This window comes from Octopus bimaculoides, chromosome 5 (assembly GCF_046866305.1).
Source record: "Octopus bimaculoides isolate indiv1 chromosome 5, ASM4686630v1, whole genome shotgun sequence".
Taxonomy (NCBI): Eukaryota; Metazoa; Mollusca; class Cephalopoda; order Octopoda; family Octopodidae; genus Octopus; species Octopus bimaculoides.
This window is the reverse complement of record NC_142932.1, coordinates 42,713,298-42,739,941: the sequence shown is the minus strand read 5'-3', so window position 1 is coordinate 42,739,941 and position 26,644 is coordinate 42,713,298. Positions and strand designations below refer to the sequence as shown.

General features: G+C 37.4%; 1 protein-coding gene across 11 annotated transcripts in view; it reads right to left on the bottom strand.

Moving 5' to 3' along the window:
* LOC106878768 (irregular chiasm C-roughest protein) overlaps positions 1-26,644 on the bottom strand; it is an 898,223-nt gene that overhangs the window by 88,633 nt on the left and 782,946 nt on the right. For all 11 annotated transcript variants that reach the window (XR_016241877.1, XR_016241876.1, XR_016241878.1 and 8 more), the window contains 2 exons: positions 23,714-23,822; positions 4,445-4,596 (listed from right to left, as the gene is read on the bottom strand). Coding sequence is in view for 8 of the 11 variants with exons in the window: in XM_089352175.1 (XP_089208301.1) it covers positions 4,445-4,596; positions 23,714-23,822 (261 nt within the window). In the remaining 3 variants the exon portion in view is untranslated. The remainder of the gene's footprint in view (positions 1-4,444; positions 4,597-23,713; positions 23,823-26,644) is intronic.

The following is a 26,644-nucleotide window of genomic DNA, read 5'->3' as shown; positions in this document are numbered from 1 at the left end:
CTACCTCTTCCACAGGTTCCCTCTACTACTAGGGTGTGACACTTCTTCACTCAACACTCCTCATCCATACGCAACACATGACCATACCAGTGCACTCATCTCTTTTGTACACCACATCTGATGCTTCTTAGCTCCAACATTTTTCTCAAGGTATTTACACTCTGTTGAGTATGCACATTGATATTACACATCCAGCAGAGCATACTGGCTTCATTCCTTGCAAGCTTACACATGTCCTCAGCAGTCATGGCCCATGTTTCACTGCCATGTAGCATGGCTGTTCGCATACATGTGTCATACAGTCTACCTTTTACTCTGAGTGAGAGGCCCTTTGTCACCAGCAGAGGTAGGAGCTCTCTGAACTTTGCCCAGGTTATTCGTATTCTAGCAGCTACTCTTTCAGAGCATCCATCCCTGCTACTGATTTATTGCTCCCGAGCATTTACCACATACAAAAACTATCTTCCCAGTTAGCCTTCTTTTGATATTGCTGCACCTCTTATGTGTCCATAGCTTACACTGGGTACATGTTATTGAGTTTCTACCTATGCCTTTTCTATAGATCAAGCAGGGCCATCTACCTGAAGGGATCTGTGGCTTGTCTGCTTTCCTACTTATTAAGACTTTGGTGTTTGCTAGGTTGACTCTAAGGCCCTTTGATTCTAGACCTTGCTTCCACACCTGAAACTTCTCTTTTAGTTCTGATAGTAACCGAGCTATTAGAGCAAGGCCATAGAGGAGCTCCCAGGGGCATTCTCCTCTGAATTGCCTGGAGGACTATGATGAATAAGAGGGGGCTAAGGAATGATCCTTGGTGGACCTCTACCCCTACCCAGAATTCTTCACTGTACCTGGCACGAAGCCACCTTCCTCAATACTGCATCCCTTCTCTGTGAAGGAGTCTTGGTAACCTCACTAGTGCTGGTGCCATAAAAAGTGCATCCAGTGCATTCTGTAAAGTGGTTGGTATTAGGAAGGTCATCCAGCCATAGAAACCTTGCCAAAGCAGACACAGGAGACTAACACAGACCTCAGGCTTATTGAATCCTTTCAGACTGTCATGCCAGCATGGAGCATGGATGCTAAACAACAATGATGATGACACACACACTTACAAGTATAATTACAAACCAGGACGCACATGTACATTCTCTCCCCCATATATATATATATATATATATATATATATATATATATATATATATATATATATATATATATATATATATATATATATATATATATATATTGTGTGTGTGTGTCTTCAGAATGTTAGAAATGAGCATTATTTATGTAGTCATGTGAGCACAAATGTCAATGCATAAAACAAGATATGGGATAGAAAAAAAAAATAAAGGCAAAAGAAAGAAAACACTTTCACACATATTAAACCTTTAAAGAAGATCCAGAACAAAAGACAAAAAAAAAGAATGACATTGCAAAACAGGTAAGATGGAAATAAAGGAAAAGAACATAAGAACAAGTTAATACACAGGAATCAAAAACTCTTGAGTAGAAGAAACGTTTTGGCAATAAATAAACAAATAATAAAATAAAAACAAAAAAGAAACCCATATATATACACACACATTGTATTTATATAAATATATTTCTCTATGTCAAATGTTGAAAATAAAAAGGTAGAAAGAATTTTTTTTTCTTAGAAAAAGCATACCCAAACTAGTCACAAAAAAGATATAAAAAATATTGATTCACTTTGGAGATTTTTCTTTAGCTAGAATAAGCCAGAGAACTTGAATAATTTGGACATATAATCAATGTTTAGATTGGTATTCAGTTTTTGGGTATTGAACATACTTAGATGTATAGCTTTACAGCAAGGAAGTGGGTATATGTCTACATGTGAATGCCAGGATATAAGTGTGTGTATGTGAGCATATACAAACACTCACTGATTCACATACGTCTAAAGAAATGAAGATGTGCACACACACACGCACACACATATATGTATACACACACACACATATATGATGCATGTGTTTGTGTATGCATCTCTCTCTCTTTCTCTCTCTACATAAATACACACACACACACATATATGTATATACACACACACACACATATGATGCATGTGTTTGTGTATGCATTTCTCTCTCTTTCTCTCTCTACATAAATACACACACACACACACACACACATATATGTATATACACACACACACATATGATGCATGTGTTTGTGTATGTATCTCTCTCTTTTCCTCTCTCTATATAAATACACACACACATATTTGTTTCATAAGATTCTTGAGGTAAGCCTGTATATTGAAACAAATATTGCTGTATTTAGGGTGAGCCATTTTTGCCAATAGTAAAACCACATGAGCTGATTGTAGTTCACTTTATTTATTAATTGATTGATTTACCAAAGACTTTCATTTCACATCTATAAACTTTTAATTAGTTCTCAAGTCTTGTTTAAAATAGGCATGAATTCAAGAACGAGCATTAATAAAATATGATTACTAAGAGAAAAATTTATGTACTTCTAATGTATTTTTTAGTTTTTATCCTGGCTACCAACGAGTACAAATCTGAGTATTCCAATTTTCTATTATGAATATCTGCATCTTTTTGTATGAAACAAATTGTATAGCAACATGAATAGTAAAAAGTATAATTCCTTTTAACATCTAATCTCCTCCATTACATAGATATGAATGAATTTGTTGAACTGTGTTTAATAAGTTAAATGATATACTGATTATTTCTATATAAGTTTTCATACCTATACAAATTTACACAAATTCAAAAGTAAAAAATGAAGAAACAATGTTAGAAATCTTTGAAAATTACTCCAATTAAATGACAAACTAATATTCATCCAAAAAATATATATAAAAATATATATAATATATAAATTTATATTATATCATTCATTCATTCATACATACATACATACATACATACATACATACATACATACATAAACACAGATATATACAGAGGTGGGCACAGTCCCGCTAACCCACTAACCTTTCGTTTAGCAGATTAGCGTATTTAGCAGATTAGCATCTCTGCCAACTCTGGGCAAAATGATCTTGGCCAGTCATAAGCAATTGCAGGAGTATCTTACAAGACATTTATAAATTAAAATTGTACAAGACTATTAAATAATTATTATGGCATATTTCATATTTTCTTAATTCAATTTAATTATTTAATTATTTATTGAATGATTATTTTCTTGATTAATGTAATAAAATGTATAATAGCTAATTGAAATAAATGTCATAATATATAATATACAGTATATACATGTGTGTGTGTGTGTGTGTGCGTGTGTGTGTGTGTGTGTGTGTGTGTGTGTGTGTGTGTGTGTGTGTGTGTGTGTGTGTGTGTGTTCCACTAATGATTAAGTCTGCACAGCCAAAACAGCAGTCTTTAATGAAATGGCAAATAAATGAACCTTAAGTTCTCAACTTATCGAATTCCGACCATTATTCCATCCCTCATCTCGGTTATTCATCCCTCCTACCAAGGTAGTGTTAATATTTTCAAAAGTTTAATAACAAGGCTTTAAATTATAAGGAATATTCCAATGAATTTAGAACAGCAAAGTAACAAATGTTAAACTCCAATCTGTGTGATTTCTATGAACAAAATATGCTTATAAGATACTGCGATCAAATGTCCTGCCTCTTTCCTACCTGTAACAAATTGTACAAACCACGTACTCAGAAAAACCATTGCAGCTTGCATGGAGATGTGGATGAGAGGCTAGTTGTTTTTCGTTTTTTTTTTTAGTAGGCTTTGATCATGTTCTGTATCAATTTATTTATAGTGATGGTTAATTATTTCCTTGTTGGTTATAAATTGCTGCTAGCTACATTAATTATTTTTATAATTTTCACATTGCTATTTTGTATTTGTATATATATATATATATATATATATATATATATATATATATATATATATATATATATATATAAATTTCACATTGTCATTATATGTGTGTGTGTGTGTGTGTATTTTTGTGTCTGTGTTTGTCTTCCACTACTGCCTGACGACTGGTGCCAGTGTGTATAGATTCCTGCAACTCAGTTGTGTGGCAAAGGAGAATAATGGATAAGGGCCAGGCTTTAAAAAGAAGTCATGGGGGGTGGGCTTGATTCATTTGACTAAAATTCTTCAAGGCAGTGCCACAGCATGGCCATGGTCTAATGATTGAAACAAAACATAAAAGAAAGATACCTCATAAATTCTCTTATTAATTCTATATTAAATGCAACCCTATTCAGGCCAGTTGGAATGCTTTAATCTTTTTTTACAATAATTCCACTCATTAACATCCCTTCCTTCACTACAGTTTCAAAAGCTTTACTTGGTAAAACTTCAAAGTAACTGTCACCTCACACACACACACACAAAGTAAAAACTAACAAAGAAACTCCAGAAGGATCTGGTGATGGTCTTACATTTGATATCCAGCCTTTTTTCTTTGCGCGTACTACCAATTGAATTTGTAGCTTCACATGTGATTGTGTTGTCATGGTACACATGAGATATGGACGGCAGATTCAAAACACTTGCTGTTTGTCGAGCTAAGTGTTTCCCATTACGATACCATCTGAAAAAACAAATAAATAAAATTGAAATCATTTATCTGACAGCAATAATAAAATAATGATTTGAATCTTGTCAGAAGGCATCAACTTGACTTTAGTACCTGATGGCTATTTTAATTCATTGACCCCCACAAGGAAAGATGAAAGGCAAAGCTGAGTGGCTTTTATACTCAGAACTTGAAAAAACTGAGACTAAATAATGCAACATATTCTTTTTCTGATGCTCCATTGATTCTACAAATCCATGACCAATCATAAACAGTTAACTACTTAGATTGGCATTTTGGATTTTCTCTCCTGTGAAATTATAAAATGTGAAAGGTGGCAATTTTACTCTGTCAAATGAAATTCTTATTTATTCCCATCGTTACAAATTGATTGAGGCCTTATCTCATAGCTTCAAAATTTTGATGATGTGATGGTTTCTTTTTAGAACAACAGTTGGGTCCATGTAAGAGGCCATATCTTGCCAGTTTGAACACAAAGCAGGTCAGATATTTGGACCTGATACAACCTGGTTAAATGCTAAATAATTAGAGAAAAAATTACTTAAGATAAAGCCTTCGTGAAAGATACTGGTGTATCTCAGGCAACATGGTCGTGGTCTAATACAGAGGTAGACACCATAGCAGGATGGTGAGAGGTGGGGTTGCTTTGCAAAGAGAAGTTATGTTGAGCTCGGAGGAAAGAATGAACAAGTAGAAGGAGGAGGTGCTACTTGGGGGAGGAGTATAGCAGTTTATCAATGGGGAAACCAAGGGCCATCCATCTGTCTGTTAGTCCGTCTATCTATCCATCCATCAGTCCACCCATCGATCTATCTATCTGTCTGTCCATCTTTTTATCTATTTATCTATCTATATGTATGTCTGTCCGTCTGTCTTTTTATCTATCTATTTGTCTGTATATCTGTATGTCTGTCTGCCTATCTATCTATATATCTATCTATCTATCTATCTGTCTGTCTGTCTATCAATCTATCTATATATCTATCTATCTATCTATTCATCTATCTATTTATCTATCTAAAAAATGAAGTCGCCATTCAATTACAGACACCTGAAAACATTACAAAAAATATCGCAAAAAAAAATTAATCATTTACAAGACACTCAATGCAAAAACAAAAGTACATGAAACAGCCACTCATGAAAATGTGGGAAAATGTTTAAGGCCCATATGGTCCTTTAAAGACAACATAACAAGGGGAAACAGGTTTGCGACGATTGAAGTAAGATTCGACAGTGAAGAGCAAGCTAAGGTCCTTTCATCATGAAAATCTCCTCCTGATCCCTACATACCTTGGTCATAGGGTCACAAAAATTAAAGTAAAAAATGTGCCCCCCCCCCAAATTGAAATAAAATGGCTGGTGTCTGCCATTTGCTATGATGTCGAGGATGAAATCCATATATTGGAAAACGCTGCCCAGGACCAGCAAAACTGGATTGGTCAAGAAGTTGAGATTCTTGCTCAGCTTGATCCAGTGAATTTTGAAAAAAAATTCCCCACCGAATTCAATTGATAGAGGATTCGAGCTTACAAGTAGCTGTTGAAGGCAGAAAGCGAAGTTTCTACGTTTGTGGTAGCAAAACACATTTAAAAACCAACTGCCCACTAACTCAGACACAACAGCAACAACAACCACAAGAAAACCAAAAACTGAGCAAAAGACCAGCACCACCACTACCCACATATGTACAAGTAATTAAGCAGCTCTACAAACAAACGAAGGAACATGAGCAACCAATGTCATCTTCTTCATTGGACACAAAACTCGGCTTGCAAAACCTGTTGAGGCAAGCAAAAGCAAAATCGTGATGGTACCTGTGCCCACCGTCGCCTTCCTGGCACTTGTGCCAGTGGCAGGTGTAAAGACATTCGAGCGAGATCATTGCCAGTGCCGCTGGACTGGCTCCTGTGCAGGTGGCACGTAAAATACACCATTGAGCGTGGCTGTTGCCAGTACCGCATGACTGGCCTTTGTGCCGGTGGCACATAAAAGCACCCACTACACTCTTGGAGTGGTTGACGTTAGGAAGAGCATCCAGCTGTAGAAATACTGCCAAATCAGATTGGAGCCTGGCGTAGCCATCCAGTTCACCAGTCTCCAGTCAAATCGTCCAACCCATGCTAGCATGGGAAGCAGACGTTAAATGATGATGATGATGATGATTTATCTATCTATCTATCTATCTACCTCTCTATCTATCTATCTATCTATCTATCTATCTATCTACCTCTCTATCTATCTACCTATTTATTTGTCTCTCTCTCTCTCTCTCTCTCTCTCTATCTATCTATTTATTTATCTCTCTCTCTCTCTCTCTCTCTCTCTCTCTCTCTCTCTCTCTCTCTCTCTCTCTCTATCTATCTAGCTATCTATCTATCTATCTATCTATTTATGTACTGCTAGACCTTTTAAACTTTCTAAACTTTTGAAACTTCAGAACCTTTTAACCTTCAAACTTTGGAAATGCAAAAAAAAAAAAAAAAAAAAAAAAGGAACAACTTTCTGAATTTTCTCAAACATGGATTTCAAAAGACCTCCTCACTGATCATATAAATTATTTTTAAAATATTTTTTTTAAATATTTAAGAATATTTCAAACAATTTTTTTCTAGTTTTTCTTCATTTTACAATTTTCTATTTTGTCAGTTTTCCATGATTTTCTCTTCATTGCTCTATTCTACCATCTTTCACCCTCAGCCCTTGGTTTCCCCATTGATAAACTGCTACTCATCTCCCCCCAAGTATCAACTCCTTATCTTACCTGTTCATTTTTTCCTCCTAGCTCAACTTTATTTCTCTTCACATAGCACCCCTCCCCCACCATCCTACTACAACGTCCCCCCCATCCTCGTCACATATCTCTGTACTAGACAGCCTTAGTGGTTGGTTCTCCACAATGAAAGAGAATGGTTATATATTATACATATGTCTCTTTTATCTGTGTGTGGTGGGGAAACACACACACACACACCATTTCTGACAGTCTCAGTGCTCTTGGATATTTTTCTTTTCATGGTGGCTTACCTTTGTTAACACTGAGATTTTTCTCTTGTTCTATTCATGCAGAGACATTACTATCAAGCTAAGTTTTAACAGCTGGATACACTTGCTAAAGCATTTATATCTTAAGTTGGAATTGTCTTGGAATTATGTATCTTGGGCTGAAATTGTCTTGTTATCCGAATTGTAGTTTCCCAAAGAGCTGTCTACTACACTACACTAAGCTGATAAATTTCTTCTTTCAACCTAATAAAGAATGACACACCTATTTTAAAACCTTACCTTATTGTATACATGGTAAGTTTATATGATAACTTAATACTCTAAACTTCATACAAATTACATTAACTATCTGAAACAAGGGACATCTAGAATATTGTAGTCCTAGATATACTTTGGCTGAAATAAAGTCAAGATAGGTGCAGGCATGGCTGCAAAGTTAGAAGCTTGCTTCCCAACGACACGGTACTGGATTCAGTCCACCTGTGTGGTACCTTGGGCAAATGTCTTCTACTATAGCCTTGGGCTGACCAAAGCCTTGCGAGTGGATTTGGAAAACGGAAATTGAAAGATGCCCATCATATATATATATATATATATATATATATATATATATATATCATCATCATCATCGTTTAACGTCCGCTTTCCATGCTAGCATGGGTTGGACGACTTGACTGAGGACTGGTGAAACCGGATGGCAACACCAGGCTCCAATCTAAATTTGGCAGAGTTTCTACAGCTGGATGCCCTTCCTAACGCCAACCACTCAGAGAGTGTAGTAGGTACTTTTACGTGTCACCTGCACGAAGGCCAGTCAGGCGATACTGGCAACGGCCACGCTCGAAATGGTGTCTTTTATGTGCCACCCGCACAAGCCAGTCCAGGGGCACTGGCAACGATCTCGCTTGAAAATCCTCCAGAAGCCAGTCAGGCGGTACTGGCAACAGCCACGCTCAAAATGGTGCATCTTATGTGCCACCCGCACAAGAGCCAGTCCAGGGGCACTGGCAACGATCTTACTTGGCTTGCCGGGTCTTCTCACGCACAGCACATTTCCAAAGGTCTCGGTCAGTAGTCATCGCCTCGGTGAGACCCAATGTACGAAGGTCTTGCCTCACCACCTCAGCCCAGGTCTTCCTGGGCCTACCTCTTCCACGGGTTCCCTCAACTGTTAGGGTGTGGCACTTTTTCACGCAGCTATCCTCATCCATTCTCACCACATGTCCATACCAGCGCAATCGTCTCTCTTGCACACCACAACTGATGCTTCTAATGTTCAGCTTTTCTCTCAAGATACTTACACTCTGACGGGTATTCACATTGACATTACACATCCAACGGAGCATACTGGCTTCATTCCTTGCGAGCTTACGTATGTCCTCAGCAGTTACAGCCCATGTTTCACTGCCATGTAGCATGGCTGTTCGTACACATGCGTCATACAGTCTGCCTTTTACTCTGAGTGAGAGTCCCTTTCAGCGCACCCACCCCCACTACTAACTTGGTCGCCCAGATAGCGGAAGCTATCGACTACCTCTAGTTTTTCACCCTGGAATGAGATAGAAGTTGTTTCCTGTTTGTTTACAGTCTTTATTGCACCTGAACATCTGCCACAAACAAAAACTAACTTGCTAGTTAACCTGCCTTTGATGTTGCTGCACCTCTTATGTGTCCATAGCTTGCACCGGGTACATCTTATAGAGTTACTACCTACTCCTTTTCTACATACTGAGCAGGGCCATCTACCTGAAGGGGTTTGTGTTTTATCTACCTTCCTACTTATTAGGATTTTGGTTTTAGCTAGGTTGACTCTGAGGCCCTTCAATTCTAGACCTTGCTTCCACACCTGAAACTTCTCCTCTAGTTCTAATAGTGACTCCGCAATTAAGGCAAGGTCATCAGCATAGAGGAGCTCCTAGGGGCAACCTGTCTTGAACTCCTCTGTGATTGCCTGGAGGACTATGATAAATAAGAGGGGGCTGAGGACGGAACCTTGGTGGACACCTACCTCTACCCGGAATTCATTGCTGTACTCATTTCCAACCCTCACCTTACTGGCAGCATCTCTGTACATGACTCGCACAGCTCTCACTAACCATTTTTCTATCCCAAGTTTCCTCATTGACCACCAGATAAGGGATCGGGGGACCCTGTCAAAGGCTTTCTCCATGTCAACGAAAGCCAGGTACAGAAGTTTATCCTTGGCTAGGTATTTCTCCTGCAGCTGTCTTACTAGAAATAAGGCATCAGTAGTGCTTTTACCTGGCACGAACCCAAACTGCATCTCATCTAAATTGATTTGCTCCCTAATTAGTTGGGCTATGACCCTCTCTGTAACTTTCATAACCTGATCTAACAGCTTGATGCCTCTGTAATTATTTGTATCTAAAGCGTCACCTTTACCTTTGTAGCAGTTGACTATGATGCTGCTACACCAGTCATTGGGTATGACTCCTTCGTGTATCACCTGGTTCGTAATACGGGTGACTAGGCTATAGCCAACACTGCCAGATATTTTGAGCATCTCTGCAGTGATTCCTGATGGGCCGGGGGCTTTCCCGGTCTTCATACTCTTAATTGCTTTATCTACCCTGGTACTATCAACTCGGATAGCTGGTCCCTCTATTGGGTCGACATACGGCAGGCTCTCTTCCTCCCATTCATTCTCTTTATTAAGCAATCTATCGTAGTGGCATCTCCAGACCTCTTTCTTTGCATCCTCATTTAGTGCAAGCGTACCATCATCCATGCGAACACATTTCTCTCCTACGACATCACTATTTTCTCTCCTACACTGTCTTGCAACACGAAATACCTTGAGTCTTTGGTCCTCACGGCGCAGAACATTGGCAAATCTTTTCTTATCTGCTTCCCCTCTGGCTAAATAAACCTGTCGCCTAGCCTCCCTTCTGGCACATTGGTACAATTCCCTGCTACCATCGTTCTTCCAGTCCTTCCAAGCCTGTTTCTTTTGTCTAATAGCCCTGTCTACCTCCTTGTTCCACCACCACGTTACTCTGGGTCGAGAGGGGACCTTACACCACCCACAGATCTGGTCGGTGGCTTTCAACAGGTTGTCCCGCAGAAATCTCCAATTGTCTTCCACGTTGTATGATGCTATATCCCCTTCTATTTCGTTAAATGCTTCAAGTAACTTGTCTCTAAGTCTCTGTCCATTTGCAGGGTCTTTAAGCTTCTACACCCTTCTCCTCCAAGCCGGTCTAATTCTGGGCACCCATTTTGCCTTGATCCCAAAGTCGCTAACTACTAATCTATGTTGTGGGGTACATTCTTTGCCAGGGTAGGTTTTGGCATTTATAAGCCGCCCTCTTTCCTTATTTCTGGCGAGGATGTAGTCGTTTGGCTAGAGTGTCTGCCGGAGCGGTAGGTGACTATATATATATATATATATATATATATATATATATATATATATATATAAATATATATGTGTGTGTGTGTGTATGTGTGTGTATATATATATATAATTTTTGTAAACAAACCAGGGATAGAATTACTGAATAGAGACTCAATTAAGCAACTTGAAATAGAAGGACACAAATACCTTGGTGTACTAGAGTTCAGCGAGATATGTGGGTGATAGCATTACTTTGGTATGGGGCAGGAATTATAAAATGGCAAAAGAGAGAAATGAAGAAAATGGCTACCAAGACCAGAAAAATGTTGGCAGTCCATCCACGGAGCCCTCCACCCTAAAAGTGACACTGATAAACTGTACTTGTTCAGAAGAAAGGGTGGGAGAGGTTTAATCAATTGCTAGGACTGTATTGAAGTAGAGGAAAACAGCCTAGGGAGGTATATAAAGAATGCTGTGGAGCCACTGTTGACACACACGAAGAAGACCAACATCATCAAAACTGAAAATTGTGTAACTAAAGAAAAATTTAAACAAGAAATGAACAAAAAAAAAAAAAAAGAAAACGCATGGAAGGAAAAGAAAATGTATGGTCACTTTGCAAAGGATATGAACACCAAAAAAGATACAGAGGACGAGTGGCTATGGATGAAGAGGGGTGACCTGAAGATAGAGACAGAAGTATTCATATGCGCAGCTCAGGAACAAGCGTTAAGGACCAATTATATGAAGTGCAGAATTGACAACACTATCGATAGTGACAAATGCAGAATGTGCAGTGAGAGGAGTGAAATGGTATGGTATATCGTTAGCGAATACCTGAAATTGGCACAATGTGAATACAAATGACTCCATGATGATGTGGCAAGAATGATCCATTGGGAGATCTGTGGCAATCACAGTCGACAAAGAGTAAAAATATGGTATGAGCAAACTCCGGAAGGAGTGATTAAAAATGAGAATTGCAAAATCCTGTGGGATGTAATGATCCAGTGGGAACACCTGACCAGGCAACGGAAACTGGACAGTGTTGTGGTGAATAAAAAAGAAAGAACATGTATGATAATCGACACAGCATGCCCTGATGACAACAGGATCAATGTGAAAGAAGAAGAAAAAAAATAAACAGTGGTGCACCAGCATGACCGCAGCCACTTGGCTGAAACACATAAATAAATAAATAAATAAACTATGAGACGATTTAAAAGTGGGAAATACGAAGGTTGCTCTATTATAACAAATGACAATCAGTAGTTTTCTAATCTAGGCACAAAAGGTCAGAAATGGTTTGTGGTGGAGATGTTAGTTGATTGCAGGAAGCTCATCTCTTGACAACTCAAGAGTGATAAAAGATAAAGTTGACTTTGGTGGGATTTGAACACAGAATATAAAGTTCTGTAATTGTATGGCATTCTGTTCAATATAATGATTATGCCAATATACTACACTCGTAATACCGATAACGATGATAACAACAACGAATGTAATTCTAGTGTGTTGGAAGCAGAGTTATTCAGGATGCCTGTTATAATCGTTAACAAGTGCCTTAGGAAAGATAAAAGAAGAGGATTTTCTACATGCTGTGCATGTCATGTAAGTATTGTAGTTCTGGGACACACACACACACACACACACACACACACACACACACACACACACTCACACTCACACACACACACACACATATACATACATACACATATGTGTGTGTGTGTATATACATATATGTATATGCATATATGTATGTATGTATACATATATATATGTGTGTGTGTGTGTGTGTGTATCTATCTATCTATATACACACACACATTCCAGAACTGCAAAACTTATAGCACATGCACAACATGTAAAAAATAACACAGTTAGCCACTGCACGCATACATTATGAAAAAAATGCTGTAGGACCCCAAGACACATGGAACTGAATTCTGTCAAAACCACTGAAAGCAAGAAATAACAATAAGTCTACTAAAATAAAAATAGTGATTATAGTCGTAGATATAGGAGAGAAAAATGATAAATAAGAATAAGGAAATAGATGAATGGTATAGTGAAGAGAAGTTGGTATATATAGTGTCATTGTGGCTACAATATATCTGGTTTAATAGGATAGCTTTGTGACCTACTGGTTTTATATGTCTGCTTTCTTACAATAGCTACCTCAATACTGGTATCTAATATACACTCTACTACAATACACACACACACACAAACACTTGCCTTCATTTATGCATGCACACACAGAGGGGAATATAGCCACTTATAAACGGATGCACATTCATATATATATATATATATATATGCACATGACAGATGACACATACACCTACAAAGAGAAATGCAGGGTTACTTAGACACACAAGCACATAATGTGCACAGCCATACCCTCACACACACACACACACACAGATATGCCCTCCTAGATACACACTAGCATATAAGCATACATATGTACATGCATGTAGAAATAAACATACATACATATATATATATACACACACATGCACAGAACTAAAGAGACACAAATGTGCCCACAAATTGACACAAGCACATACAAAACCCACTGACACACAAAACCAAAAAGGAAAAAAAAACACACAACCAATTTTATAAAATGTGATTATTGAAACCATATAATTTTATTTGGTCTTCTTTTAATTTGCTTCTCTCTGCCAAAATTAATAGTAACAAACCAGCAGTGAATGTGTGATACCTATTTTCTATTTTTTTTTTAAAGAATACTGTGTGTGCCTTGCCTCAGTACATAATGCTTGTGGCAAGGCTTTGAAAGTTGCGCATGACTTTCAAAGAGGTTTCAAAACCATTCAGCTTTTAAATCTTTCAGTCAATATCATTAAATGTTTGAATTATCTTCTTTTCTAAGAGCATCAAACGACTAATTTATACAATGGCAAGAATGCAAATAGCTGCAGTGCTGCTACTATCGCTCCTCCACCCCCTCCTCCTCCTGCTCCTTTCTAAGATAGGCACAAGGCCACACATCAAAGCAACTAAACCAACCACAGTAGTTCACTGGTATTTTATGTTAGTGACACTGAAAGGATGAAAGGCAAAGTTGACCTCATCAAGATTTGAACTCAGAGTGTAAGGATCTGCAGCTAAATTCTGCAGGTATTTTCTTTGATACTCTCACAATTTTACCAATTACACTGTTCTTACTACTATTACTAACATTACAACTTACAGAGGTACCGAACCAGGAATTTGTATCAACTTTTATACTCTTGGTAAAGTACCACTACTTGACTGTTACTTTATCAACCCCAGTATTTGACTGGTATTTTCTTTGTGAAGCCCAGTATTTGACTAGTACTTTAATAACCTCACAACTTGATTGCTACTCTCTTCATTAACCCCAGTATTTCACTAGAACTCTGTTAATCCCAGAAGGGTGAGAGCAAAGTTGACTTCTGTTGTTCTTTACATGAATCCAAAATGTTGGCAACATTACAAGGATGAAGTAGAGAAACGGTGGGAGAATTACATGGAATGAAATGGAGAAATCAATGATAATAGTAAAGTATAATAATAAAAAGAATAATAATTGTGAACAATAACAGCAGAAAACATCAACATAACAAGAAAGGATCAACAAAACGGGTAACAACCAGATCAGGTAATTTGGGAGACACTTGACACACAACTCCTAATTACACAGATACACCAAAGGTGTCTTGTGTTATTTCTTGTTGCCAACCCACAGCCACATTGTTGCAGTGAGTTCATTTAGTGTTGCTTCCTGCTTCATGATTATCATCTAACTTTCATAACACTGGAATTGCTAACAAAGAAAGTAGTGTTTGTATGTGGAAGATGCACAGGTGCCATTAAGTCTGAGGTCACATGGGAAATTGATTTTCCCTAAATGCCCTGGGTGCTCTCTAGAGGCTGTAGATAATTTCTGTTACTTAGGCAACCTAATTAGTAGTGGAAGAGGATGCTCTGAAAGTGTAATCACTAGAATAAGAATTGGATGGAGAAAGTTCAGAGAGCTATAACCTCTGTTGCCAACAAATGGTTTCTCTTTCAGTAAAAGGCAGATTCTGTGATGCTTGTGTACATACAACAATATACGTAGTAGTGAGACGGAGATGTAAATGCAGAGGACATGTGAGGATGAAGAGCAGGATGAAGCTAGTTTGCTTCATTGGATGTGCCAGTGCCAGTGTACACGTGTGATAGAGTGTTGGTGTTTTGAGAGAAAAGTTAGGCACAAGAGGAATTAGATGAAGAAAGGAAACTGTCTGGGTTTGGTCATGTGATGTGTATGGATGAGGTCATGTGATGTGTATGGGTTTGGTCATGTGATGTGTATGGATGAGGAGAGTTGCATAAAGAAGTGCCAAGAGCCTTAAAGTAGACAGAACTCATGGAAAAGGGAGATCCAAAAAGACATAAGATGAAGTATTGAAAGCCAATCTGAAGATGCTGAGACTTAAGGAGGAGATGACAAATGATCGAGATGTTTGACACACTGTTGCACTTGAGGAAAACCTGTCCACCACAACAGAAGTGATGTCCTAAAACCATCTTGGTAAATGCTTGTATGTATGAAACTCTGACCCACCCCCATTTTCACTCCCCCACCCACATGCTCACATCCTATTCCTTAAGAACACTCATCACTTCTTTATGGCAGAATCGTTAGCATAATGGGTGAAATGCTTAGCAGCATTTTGTCTGTCTTCTTATTCTGGGGGTCAAATTCCACTGAGGTCCACTTTGCCTTTTGTCCTTTAGGGTTCCATGAAATAAGTACCAGTTGAATACTAGGGTATCTAATTGACTCCCCTCCTCCACCAAATTTCAGACCTTGGACTTATAGCAGAATCACCTGAAAGTAGAATAAGCACATCCCCTATCATCTCTTCCCTTTCCTCCTTCTTCCCCCCACCCACAGCCACTTCCATTCTTCATTATCTTTCTTCAGCCATGCTCTCTCTCTCTCTCCTCCCTTCTATATGCCATCCTTAACACCTCCTTTATCCCCTATCATCCCTCATATATCTACCATAACCAATCCACTGAGCCACTCCTATATCCTTAACCTTCAATTATTGCAGCCATCTCTATCCCATCTTTCTTCCCATTCTTATGAAAACTTCTCCTTCGCCCCACTCACCACCACACTCCAATCCCCTGTATCCATTCATTTGTATTCACCCCCTACTCTAGTTTGGCATATCTCCACCACCATCTCTCCCATATTCTTTTACTTGTCTCTCTTTCTCTCCCCTTCTTCTCCATCTGTGGTATCCTTGCTTCTCTTCTACAGCAAGGCATCTATCTCCCCCTCCCTCCCTCTATTATTCTTTTAAACTCTCATCAATTGGCACACAGCCACCTCCCTCAATACGACCCCCCACCCGCTCCCAGTGGAGGGGATTTTGTCTTGTCTTGCAAGTTCCTGGCACACTCATGGATGGATATTTCTTGTCATGGAACTGGAAGCAGTTGAATATCTGTTGTTTTAGTGCAACGCACAGACAGACATTGTGTGTTGTTGCTGTTATTTAAAAAACCCAAAGTAGTTCAGAACGAGAAGTAGCCATAATCAAAGATATTCCAGATGCAAAACCATTCCATTGCTTTCCCAAAACAGTACATCTAGGACTTTTTTTTGTTAGACTGTAGGCTGTGAATTGAGGAAAACTTGACTGCTATTTCTAGCAGTTCCAGCCACCATGCAGAGACTTTTACCCATGGTGTGTGTGTGTGTGTGTGTGTGTGTGTGTGTGTTTGCATGTATGAATGGTCAGGCATGAAGTAACACAAGTAGATTAGCAGACAAATAGGGGGGGGGGGAGATGAAAGTGTGTGTGGGAAAGGCGGGGGGGGGGGGGAGATATATTATTAGATTATTTTACCACAGCAGAATCAGGGAGAAAAACATGATTATTGTTTATAGATCCGTAGGGAAAACAAAGATCCCTTTGTATGGGTGAGTGTATGTAATAATTTTCAGTGTGGTGTACATTGTATGTGTGAGAGTGTTAGTGTGTGTGTGTGTGTGTGTGTGCGCGTGTGAGTTTATGTATGGTGGCCAGGTATGAAGTAATAGAGAATGTGCAGAAAGACAAATAGATAAGTTGAGAGAGTGAGAGAAGGAGAAAGGGAGAGGGAGGGAGGAGATGAGACTGAGAAAGGTGAGAGAAATTATCAGATTATCTTAGCTCAGTAGAATCATGGAGAAAACAGATGATTAATATTTATGGATCCTTTGGGATAAAGATCCCAGAATGTGTGTGTGTGCGTGTGTGTGCGCACGTGTGTGTGTGTGTGTGTATAAGATAGAAATGATGAGAGAGAAAAAGGAGGGAATCAATTAATTGTGGTTACACAGTGTAAATAAAATTAATAATTAATGAAGTTGGCATGAAATAATTAGATTAGAAAGAAGGGAAGGAAGAAAGAGATAGATAGAGAGATAGATAGAGAGATAGATAGTGTGTGTGTGAGTAGCAGGAAATGATTAGAGAGGAGAGGAAGGAGGGAATGGAGAGTTAGGAAGGCAGGATATTAGATAGAAACTAATATATATATGTGTGTGTGTGTGTGTGTGTGTGTGTGTATACATTAAATAATGGATATGGAGTGTGTGGGTGGGGGTGGGGGGTCATGAAATGATTCCCAATGGCAGTGGTGATGGTGGAGGAAGCACTTATATGAGAAGTAAAGGAAAGCAAACAAATGTGTAGAGAGATGCAGACATATGCAAACATTTTAAACACACACACACACACACACACGCATACACGCATGTGTGTGTGTGTGTGTGTGTGTGTGTGTGTGTGTGTGCACATAGGCTGTGAAATGGCAGGAGTATTAAAGTTTTGGCTAGAATGCTTTGCCTCTGGGGTTCCTATCCTTGACTGCATGCCTGTCATCCTTCTCGGGGGATAATAAATAAAGGATACCAGTCAGGAACAAGAGTCAGTAATTCTCCTTCTTTGTCTGTTTGTCTCCAAGAATCAGGAATAGTCTTGCAGAGAAGGATCATGGACAACCACTCACAATGAAATGGAAAAGCAAGGATTTATCAACCTCTTCCCCATAGAAGACTGAGATCAATCAATATACATTAAACCACAGAATGGAAATTAACAGGGTCTCTGTCTCTGTCTCTGTCTGTCTGTCTCTCTCTCTCTCTATCTATCTATCTCTCACTCTTACTTTCTCTCTCTATCACTCTGGCTATCTGTCTGTCTATAGTCATACATGCACACATGTTTTGAATTCACAAAGAGGTAGAGTACTCAATACGTACAGGATAGTTTATTTATTCAAAGCTGAGGCTTCTCCCCATCAGAAAACAGGGTTTCAGATTTTTGCTTCACACCAATGAGCAGCAGAAATGCAAAACTGAGAGAAGTTTTGAAATATATATCTCAATGTTGATTAATACTATGTATATTAATATATATCTTTTTGAAACTTTCGAATATTGATTTCCTAACTCCAACATATCTACATATGTTTTTCCATATATATATATATATATATATATTGATGGCAGACCTCGTCAGAGCAATGCGAAATGTCTCCTGCATGTGCGACCCTACAGAATTAAAGAGACATATACAACATTTCGTCCAACGCATGCAGTTCTCAGGTTACAGCCATAAAGAAAGGATCAGGGTATACAAAGGAGCTATGAAGAAGTTTGAAACAATCAAATGCAACGATAGGAATGGGATTTGCCCACTCTGTAGGAGCAAATCATGGAACACCATAGAAAGGACTAAGAAGAAAATAGGGAAGGCAAGCTCATGGTACGATAGCCACAAGTACCAGAGCATCATGTTCGTCGACACCACCCCTAGAGGCGAACTGGCGTACCGCTTTAGAAGGGCCCTAGACAAACTTAAGCTAAGAATTAAGGCCAGGCAACCCTATTAAATCCCTTATCAGTAGAACATACCCTTTCAGTAGAACCCCCTGCACTGATAGGAACTGTATCGTATGTAGATTTAGCCCACAAACGAACTGCAAAACCAGAAATGTGGTCTATAGTATAAGATGTACAGAGGGACGATGCAGAAATAAGACAATGACATATGTAGGCGAAACAGCAAGGAGCATAGGGGAGCGGGCAAACGAACATTGGAGGGAACTTAAGGAAGGGAAGAACTCATCAGTTCTGTACCAGCACGCTGAGCAAGAACATAGAGGCTCAATCAACAACATAGAAATTAAAATCTTATCTACACATAGCAGTGATGCAGCACTTAGACAAATTACTGAAGCTACACACATAATAGAAGAGAAACCTAGCCTGAATAGGAAACTAGAATGGAACACTAACACACACCACTAACAAACCACAAACCACAACATGTGACAACATGTTACCCATAAACCAATAATAATATGAACAAAGTATAATACAATACATAGATAAACAAATGGAATTAAATACTACATACGTTAACAAAATTTAATTAAACACCCAAAAAAAAAACAAAAACAAAACACACACATGAACAAATAAATAAATAAAAACAAATACAAACAAACACGTATTAACAGAGTATATAGGCGATACAGACACTCCCCATACACACATGCACTTACAAAAGACACAGACACATTGAAGGACACGCATGCGTAGACACATACAATAGGAATACAAAATACAAAATGGCTGATAGTTAGCAAGGTGAGACACACATAAGGAAGGAAACAAAGGACCACTGATGAGGTCACAGAAGTGTGACGAAAGAACTCTGGCAGAAATAAGATTAAGATTAATGTAATATAAAGCTGAAGCAAATTAACACCAAATATACAGTGCGTGTGTTTTTATTGGCTAAACTGGCAATATGACCATCCCCAAGTACAACAATATATATATATATATATATATATATATATATATATATATATATATATATATATATATAACAGCTCGTATTAACTGTATTAATATTTTGAAATTTATATAAAAAAAATTTTAATATTATTGATACCATAATATATACGAACACTCGATATAAATTCAGCATATCATATTCCTATTGAATATTTCTAATTAATGAATTTATATATATATATATATATATATACATATATTTGTGCACACACACACATATATTATATATGCACACACACCATCCCCAAACTGGATGTGACATTTTAAGACAGCTGCTTATCACATGCATAATGTCTTCCACACCCTACACATGCAGCTGCACCTTGGGATTACAAGAGCATCACTGTCTCTTGTTCATCAGTGTGATGTAATGTAGTGGTCTTGTGTCCAAGAGAGGCTGTGCTTCGTGTCAATTCTGTCGTCTTCAAGCTTCCAGGCAACATACCCATGCATAGTCTTTATTCTGTATGTTGAGAGCTTTCCATCCAGGTCTTCTCTGAGGTAAGAGAGCCCAGCTGTTTTGGGGCTTTATAGGAGATCATCAGGAAGAGAGTGCTTCTTGAGGAGTTCACTGCCAACGTGTAAAATGTTGCTCACTTCACTTTTCAGGACAGCATTTACATATTTATTTTGACTGCTGTTGTTTAACAGGTGCAGCCTGAGTGATACCATATGGCATTCGAAGGCTGTTTGCACTGATCTCAGGCCTCTACCACCTTCATTTCTTCTTTGGTAGAACCTGTCAACATCACTGTTTCTGTGGAAGTTTCCAGTTGTTATCAGGATTTTGCTGGTTTTGATATCTATGGAGTGGATTTCCTCTACAGACCAATCAAGTATCCCAAATGTTGGGATCAGCACTGGTACTGCAAATGCATTGTGGGATATTGTTTGGCTGTAAGAGGAGAGTTCCGACTGCCATATTTTCTTAACTCTGGTGTAATATTCTCGGGTCACTCTATCTTTATTCACAGTGCCTTCCTATGATACATCTTCGTCTATGCCTCGGTACTTGTAATATCCTTTGTCTGGAATGGGGGAAGAGAGAGAAACCATTGATGCACAGGTTTTGGGTTTGGGGGACTTGTTTTCCTCATTCTATAACCAAATATGAACATTTCTTTTGGCGAAATTCCATGCCAATATCAGCTGAAAATGGTATTAATTCCAGTTGTATTTTGGCATTATTAACACTTTTAGCATAAATCTTCAGGTCGTCTACAAAGAAATTTTGAGTTACATTGATATTTCTAGCAGTTGAAGATGTATGTATGTTATTTATACATACACACATATACACACACACACATACATATGCATTGATATATACATGCGTACACACACACACAAACAAACACACACATACACATACATCCACCCACCCGTCCACACATATATGCATGTGTTTGTGATATGGTATTTGTAAATGAGTGTCAGGTTGTCTTCCTTTTACAATCTTCTGTTAAATCATGTTCAGCTACTTACTGTTTATTTATGTCTCTCCCCTACAGCAAGACACCTGTTTCTGTCACATCCCCTCTCAAAGGATCTTTGTCTTGTAAGTTACTTGGTGACTCTGCCAGTGCTGGCACCACATGAAAAGCACCCAGTCCACACTGTAAAATGGTTGGCATTTGGAAGGACATCCAGCTGTAAAAACTATGCCAAAACTGACCCTCATCTGTGCTGGTGCCACATAAGAAAAAAGCACTCAGTCCAATCTGGAGTGGTTGGCATTTGGAAGGGCATCCAGCCGTAAAAACCCTGCCAAAACAGACAGTGAAGCCTGGTGCAGGCTCCTGCCTGGTCAGCTCCTGTTAAACCATCCAACCCATGTCAGCATGGAAAGCAGACTTTAAAAAATGATGATGATGATGATGATGATTACTTAGAAACAGGTGAGGGTTGACAACAAGAAAGGCATCTCGCCTGGATGTTGACATACTTGATGCAGTGAATTCAATGTCTGGAGTTGTCACTGAATTGTTAAAGACCAGATTCACTTTCCTGCCTCAATCCATATTTTATTGACGTCCACCTTTCTCCCACAACCAACCCATGTTCATTATAGATGTCTCCCACTACTACCCACCATTCTCCCACAACTGTCCAACCATTTGCCCCTGTTTAATCCTTCCCCTTTCTCCCCACCACTAACTTCCACTTCTCTCTCAAAATCTCGTGACTTCATCCACCTACCTACTTTCTCCAATCCTGGTCCACTTCTCTATATACACGACCCTGTAATTTCAGTGTACAGCTTCTGCCCCTTCTCTCTTACATCTTCACCATCATTCTCTCCTCTCTTGTCTCCATCTAAAGGAAACAAGTCTCTTTTCTAATGCAAGGCATTCTCTCCCTCCATACTACTCCCTCAGTTAAGGAGTCTTGCCTTGCAAGTTACTTGGTGACCTCGCTGCTGCTGCTGGTGCTATGTAAAAAGCACCCAGTACTCTCCAAGTACACTCTGAAAAGTGATTGATGTGAGGAAGGGCATCCAACTATAGAAACCATGCCAAAACAGATAGCAGAGCTTGGTGTAGTCTTCTGACTTGCCTGTTTTTGTCAAAGCAGCCAACTCAGGCCAGTATGGAAGATGAACATAAAATGACGATGATGATGATGACGAATTAAAATTTTGATGTATTCTCCCCCTACCTTTTCTTTTTTAACTCATTCATTTTAATAATGATTGTTCTCAACACGAAAGGTGTACTTGAATCTTGAATTCAAAGGTCCAGCCTTATCACCTTTTGTATCATGTTGATTCAGTTTGGGAATTATGTTAAGAGTAAATATGTCTGTGTGTGTTGTATTCCTCTCGGGGGACTCGCAGAGAAAAGACGAGTTGTACAACTTAGTTATTACATTTATTTATTAATTATAGACAAAGAACGCACTCACCCAATGTTCGTTATTAAGAAACAAGAATCATGTCCTCGCCATATATATCAATAACCTCCAACTTCCACAGTCATTCAAAACAACAATGAAACAAGGAACTCAGACGAACTACAAACAAATCTAACAGTCCATATAACAGTGTGATACTCAGCCACTTATACATTAATTTATTGTTCAGTTGATCCAACCAATTATAAGTTCCCTTTACTATTCTATCAACAAGTTCTCATACATCAGATGTCCTTTGGTGTTTTTTTAACTTCTAAACATCAATTCATTCACAAAAATTCTATGTATTTCTGCATTTATTGTTGTTTTGCAATCAGCAATAAACATAAAACTCTGAAAAGTATCAGAGAATGTAATTTCCTCTGTGTGTGTGTGTGTGTGCATGTGCACATACATCTTTTAATATATAAATGGAGGGATGTTGGAAAATTTTTGTTAAATTAAAATGTCTGAATACTATAAGATAGAGAAAATCTTTATTGATGTATATTTATCAAATATATGTCATTTCTCTTATAAAGATTATATAATATACCTATTGCATATTTTTTTGCTTAAAACCTAGATTTGTTTTGCAGTTAGACAATGTGTCTTAAAAATTTCTTTTCTCTCTCTGTGTATAATTTTTATATTAATTTTGCAAGTGTTTCCATGAACCATGCAACGCATATAAAAGTCTAAATGCATCTAGGATACAAGTAAGTTGTTGTAACTCACATCAGTGAGCATAACAAATTTAGTTTCTATTTCAAGGTTGAACAATTAATAGCAGGAAGAAAATCCAGTTGTAAAAAGAAACATTTGGTGGTGGGATGATAAAACAAAATATCTCATTTAATTATCTCACTTGTATGAGAATTGAAAAATATATAAGAAAAAAAATAAGAAAAAATCAAAAACAAAATAATTTAACTACTTACTTCCATTTAATCTGTTGTGGATTAGCAAAACCCTCACATGCTAACTGTACATTCATTCCTTGCCTAATTTTTCCTGTAATATTTATTTTCATTGTAATATCTGGAGGATCTGGATAAGTGAATAAATAAATCATTAAAAAAATAATTAGTTTAAAAAGGAAAAATCTTTTAAAATACAAAGCAAAATGGGTTAGATTTTCATATAAATAATCTGACAAAATTTCTTTTTACCCCTCTAATCTATGCAGTAAATATAGTGGGGCCAATATTTCTTTTCCAATAAACTCTTATGTCTAAAAGTGTCCTAAAGTTTCCATGGCCTTCAGGTTTTTGTCCGATATCATGGGATTCAGTGAATGAGAGATAATGATACATTAATTCTTGGATATGATGCCTGTCTAATCATGAAATTTTTTCAGAAAATCTGAATTTGAATTCTTAACAGTTTAAGCAAACTATGTAAAGTGTGTGGAATTTGTGTGCCCACAGACACATCAGAACAGCCAGTTGCAGATTTTTACTCTCCCCATACGAACTGCTTGACCAATATGTTATCCACTTGAAACATTTGCATTTTACATGGTATAACAAGACAATGGGGGACTATGTATGTAGATATTCAACTTGCTGGAAATTTTCTTCAAACGACACCTCACCACCTTAAAACCAGAAAGTCATTTTGAATAATGTAGTCCTAGATACCTTTTAAGAAAAGACAGGGTGGCCATAACTGGAACACCCTATAATCCTTATAGTTAATGCAGTCCTGCATATACTATGCTTGATCAGGGGTTAAACTATAATAATAAAGGAAACATCAATGAGAATTCTATTTCTACATGAAAGGGAAACAGGAATTTTTACTAATGGCATGGTGCTTACATAGGAGACTTGATCATTGAAGGATGATATTTGGGTGAAAAAGGGTCAAGTAAACCCAATTAGACTCCTTACTATGCACAGAAGAAGCAAAATGAAAGAAGACATGGAAATCGGTGCTAATGGCTGCTCTCAGAAGACTGAATTCTCACAAATATGACACAGAATCACAACTAATGATAAAATAATATGATGAAGCAGATCCCATCCAGCTCATACCAACATAGAAAGGAAACATATTAGAATCACTTAATTTTACACTGAAAACACTCAAACAGGCCCATTGCCAGTATTTGATCCCCATACCTATTGTTTACCAAGTGAATGCATTACTAATTACACCATCGAATACTTGTCATTCTGCCTTTTCAAATTAAGGTTTCTATAATTCTTTCTTATTTTTAATCCACAAAATAGTTGACCAATCATTTTGTGCTAGCAGAAAGATTATTCTACAAATAACTGACATGGTGATGTGTTCCACTTCATTTCGATGTTAGCAATGAATCAAATTATTAATTAGCTACTAAGATTTTAATGCAATTGATAGATAAATGGATGAAGTCCTATCAGTGAGACCAGTTGGTTCTTTTCTGTGTCTGTCAAATAGGTGGATATATGTCTAATAGAAACTACATAAAACTCTTAACAGTTAATTCATAACCCCAGTTTATGTTGCTGCCAAGATTGGATACCAGATTATCTGAGGAAATTTTAACAGTTAATTGGGCTGGTCAGTCATTTGAACATGAAAGAGTTAACTATTTATCCCAGAGTAGTTTCTTTGGTCATTTTTAGTAAATCTGTCTTCTACTCACATGTGATGTAAAATTTTAGTATTTTATGCTTAATGTTTCTTGCATTAATTTCTATTTTATATCACAAAAACATTGATTTGTGTGGAAACGATTATATTTCTCAAGTGCTGTATGACACAAAACATAATAGTTAAGGTTATATACCATGGTTTGTACAATAAATATCTACACTATGACACATAATATTCTATTTTGCATATTGTTTACATAAAAATATCAGGTATGTTATGAAATATGAAGAAAAGCAATGTTTCATATATCATCACATAAGACCTAATTTTAACAGATTGGATTTTGAATGTTTCAGTATCTTATATCAAGGAACATAATTGAGTTTTATCGTAGAGTTTTGTAACACTTAGATTATCAATAACATTGCTTCAAAACAATATAGCTCCTATCAGAAATCAATAAATATTCCTTTGATATTACAATAAAACATATTGTTTTGCCTTCTTATGAAGTACAAAGCAAACCTGATTGGTAGATTGCTTGCTGTCTCTTTAGCATAGAATTAACTCTTTCAAACTCGAAAAATACAAGTGCAAAAAAAAAAAAATTTGTGTATAATTAAAAAGATAAAATCCTTTTAAAATATTTTGTATAAAATATATTTCTGGTTTCTCTCTTTTTTTTCTTCTTCTTTTCCTCTAGATATTTTATAGTTTTGCCAATATGCTTTACTTAGTTTTATTATTGCTAATAATATTTTTGATCTCCAAATGGTGGCTGAAACTGCTAAAAACGATAGACATCTCTCTCAAATCCTACATCTTAAAAAATGGAGAACATACGTTATTCTTCATAACATGGGTGGTGTGGCACAATGAATGGGAGAGAGAGTGAATGATTGGCTATTTCAGAGGCTGTAGGATTAAATAGAGAGATGCTAAGAGGAAACATACTAAATGAGAGACCCAAATGTACAAAAACTTATTACACATTACAGCATCAATCTCTGTCTTATTTTAATATGTTTCATTGTGCTTTGCATGTGTGAGTGAGGTTTCTTTAGCAATGAAGGTAGTAATCTGTAATGCAAACCATGACTGAGTTAGTATTGTACTAATAACTCAGTACAATAATACAAGTTGGTATTATTGTACTGAGTATTGTTCTAGAGAATGTCTGTCAAAATATAAGAAAATTAGGAGTTTGTTTTAAAAAGTAAGTTGATGATGTTAAAATGATAATGTTATGTTAAGATGACAGTAAAAGGTGTTTGCAATTATGT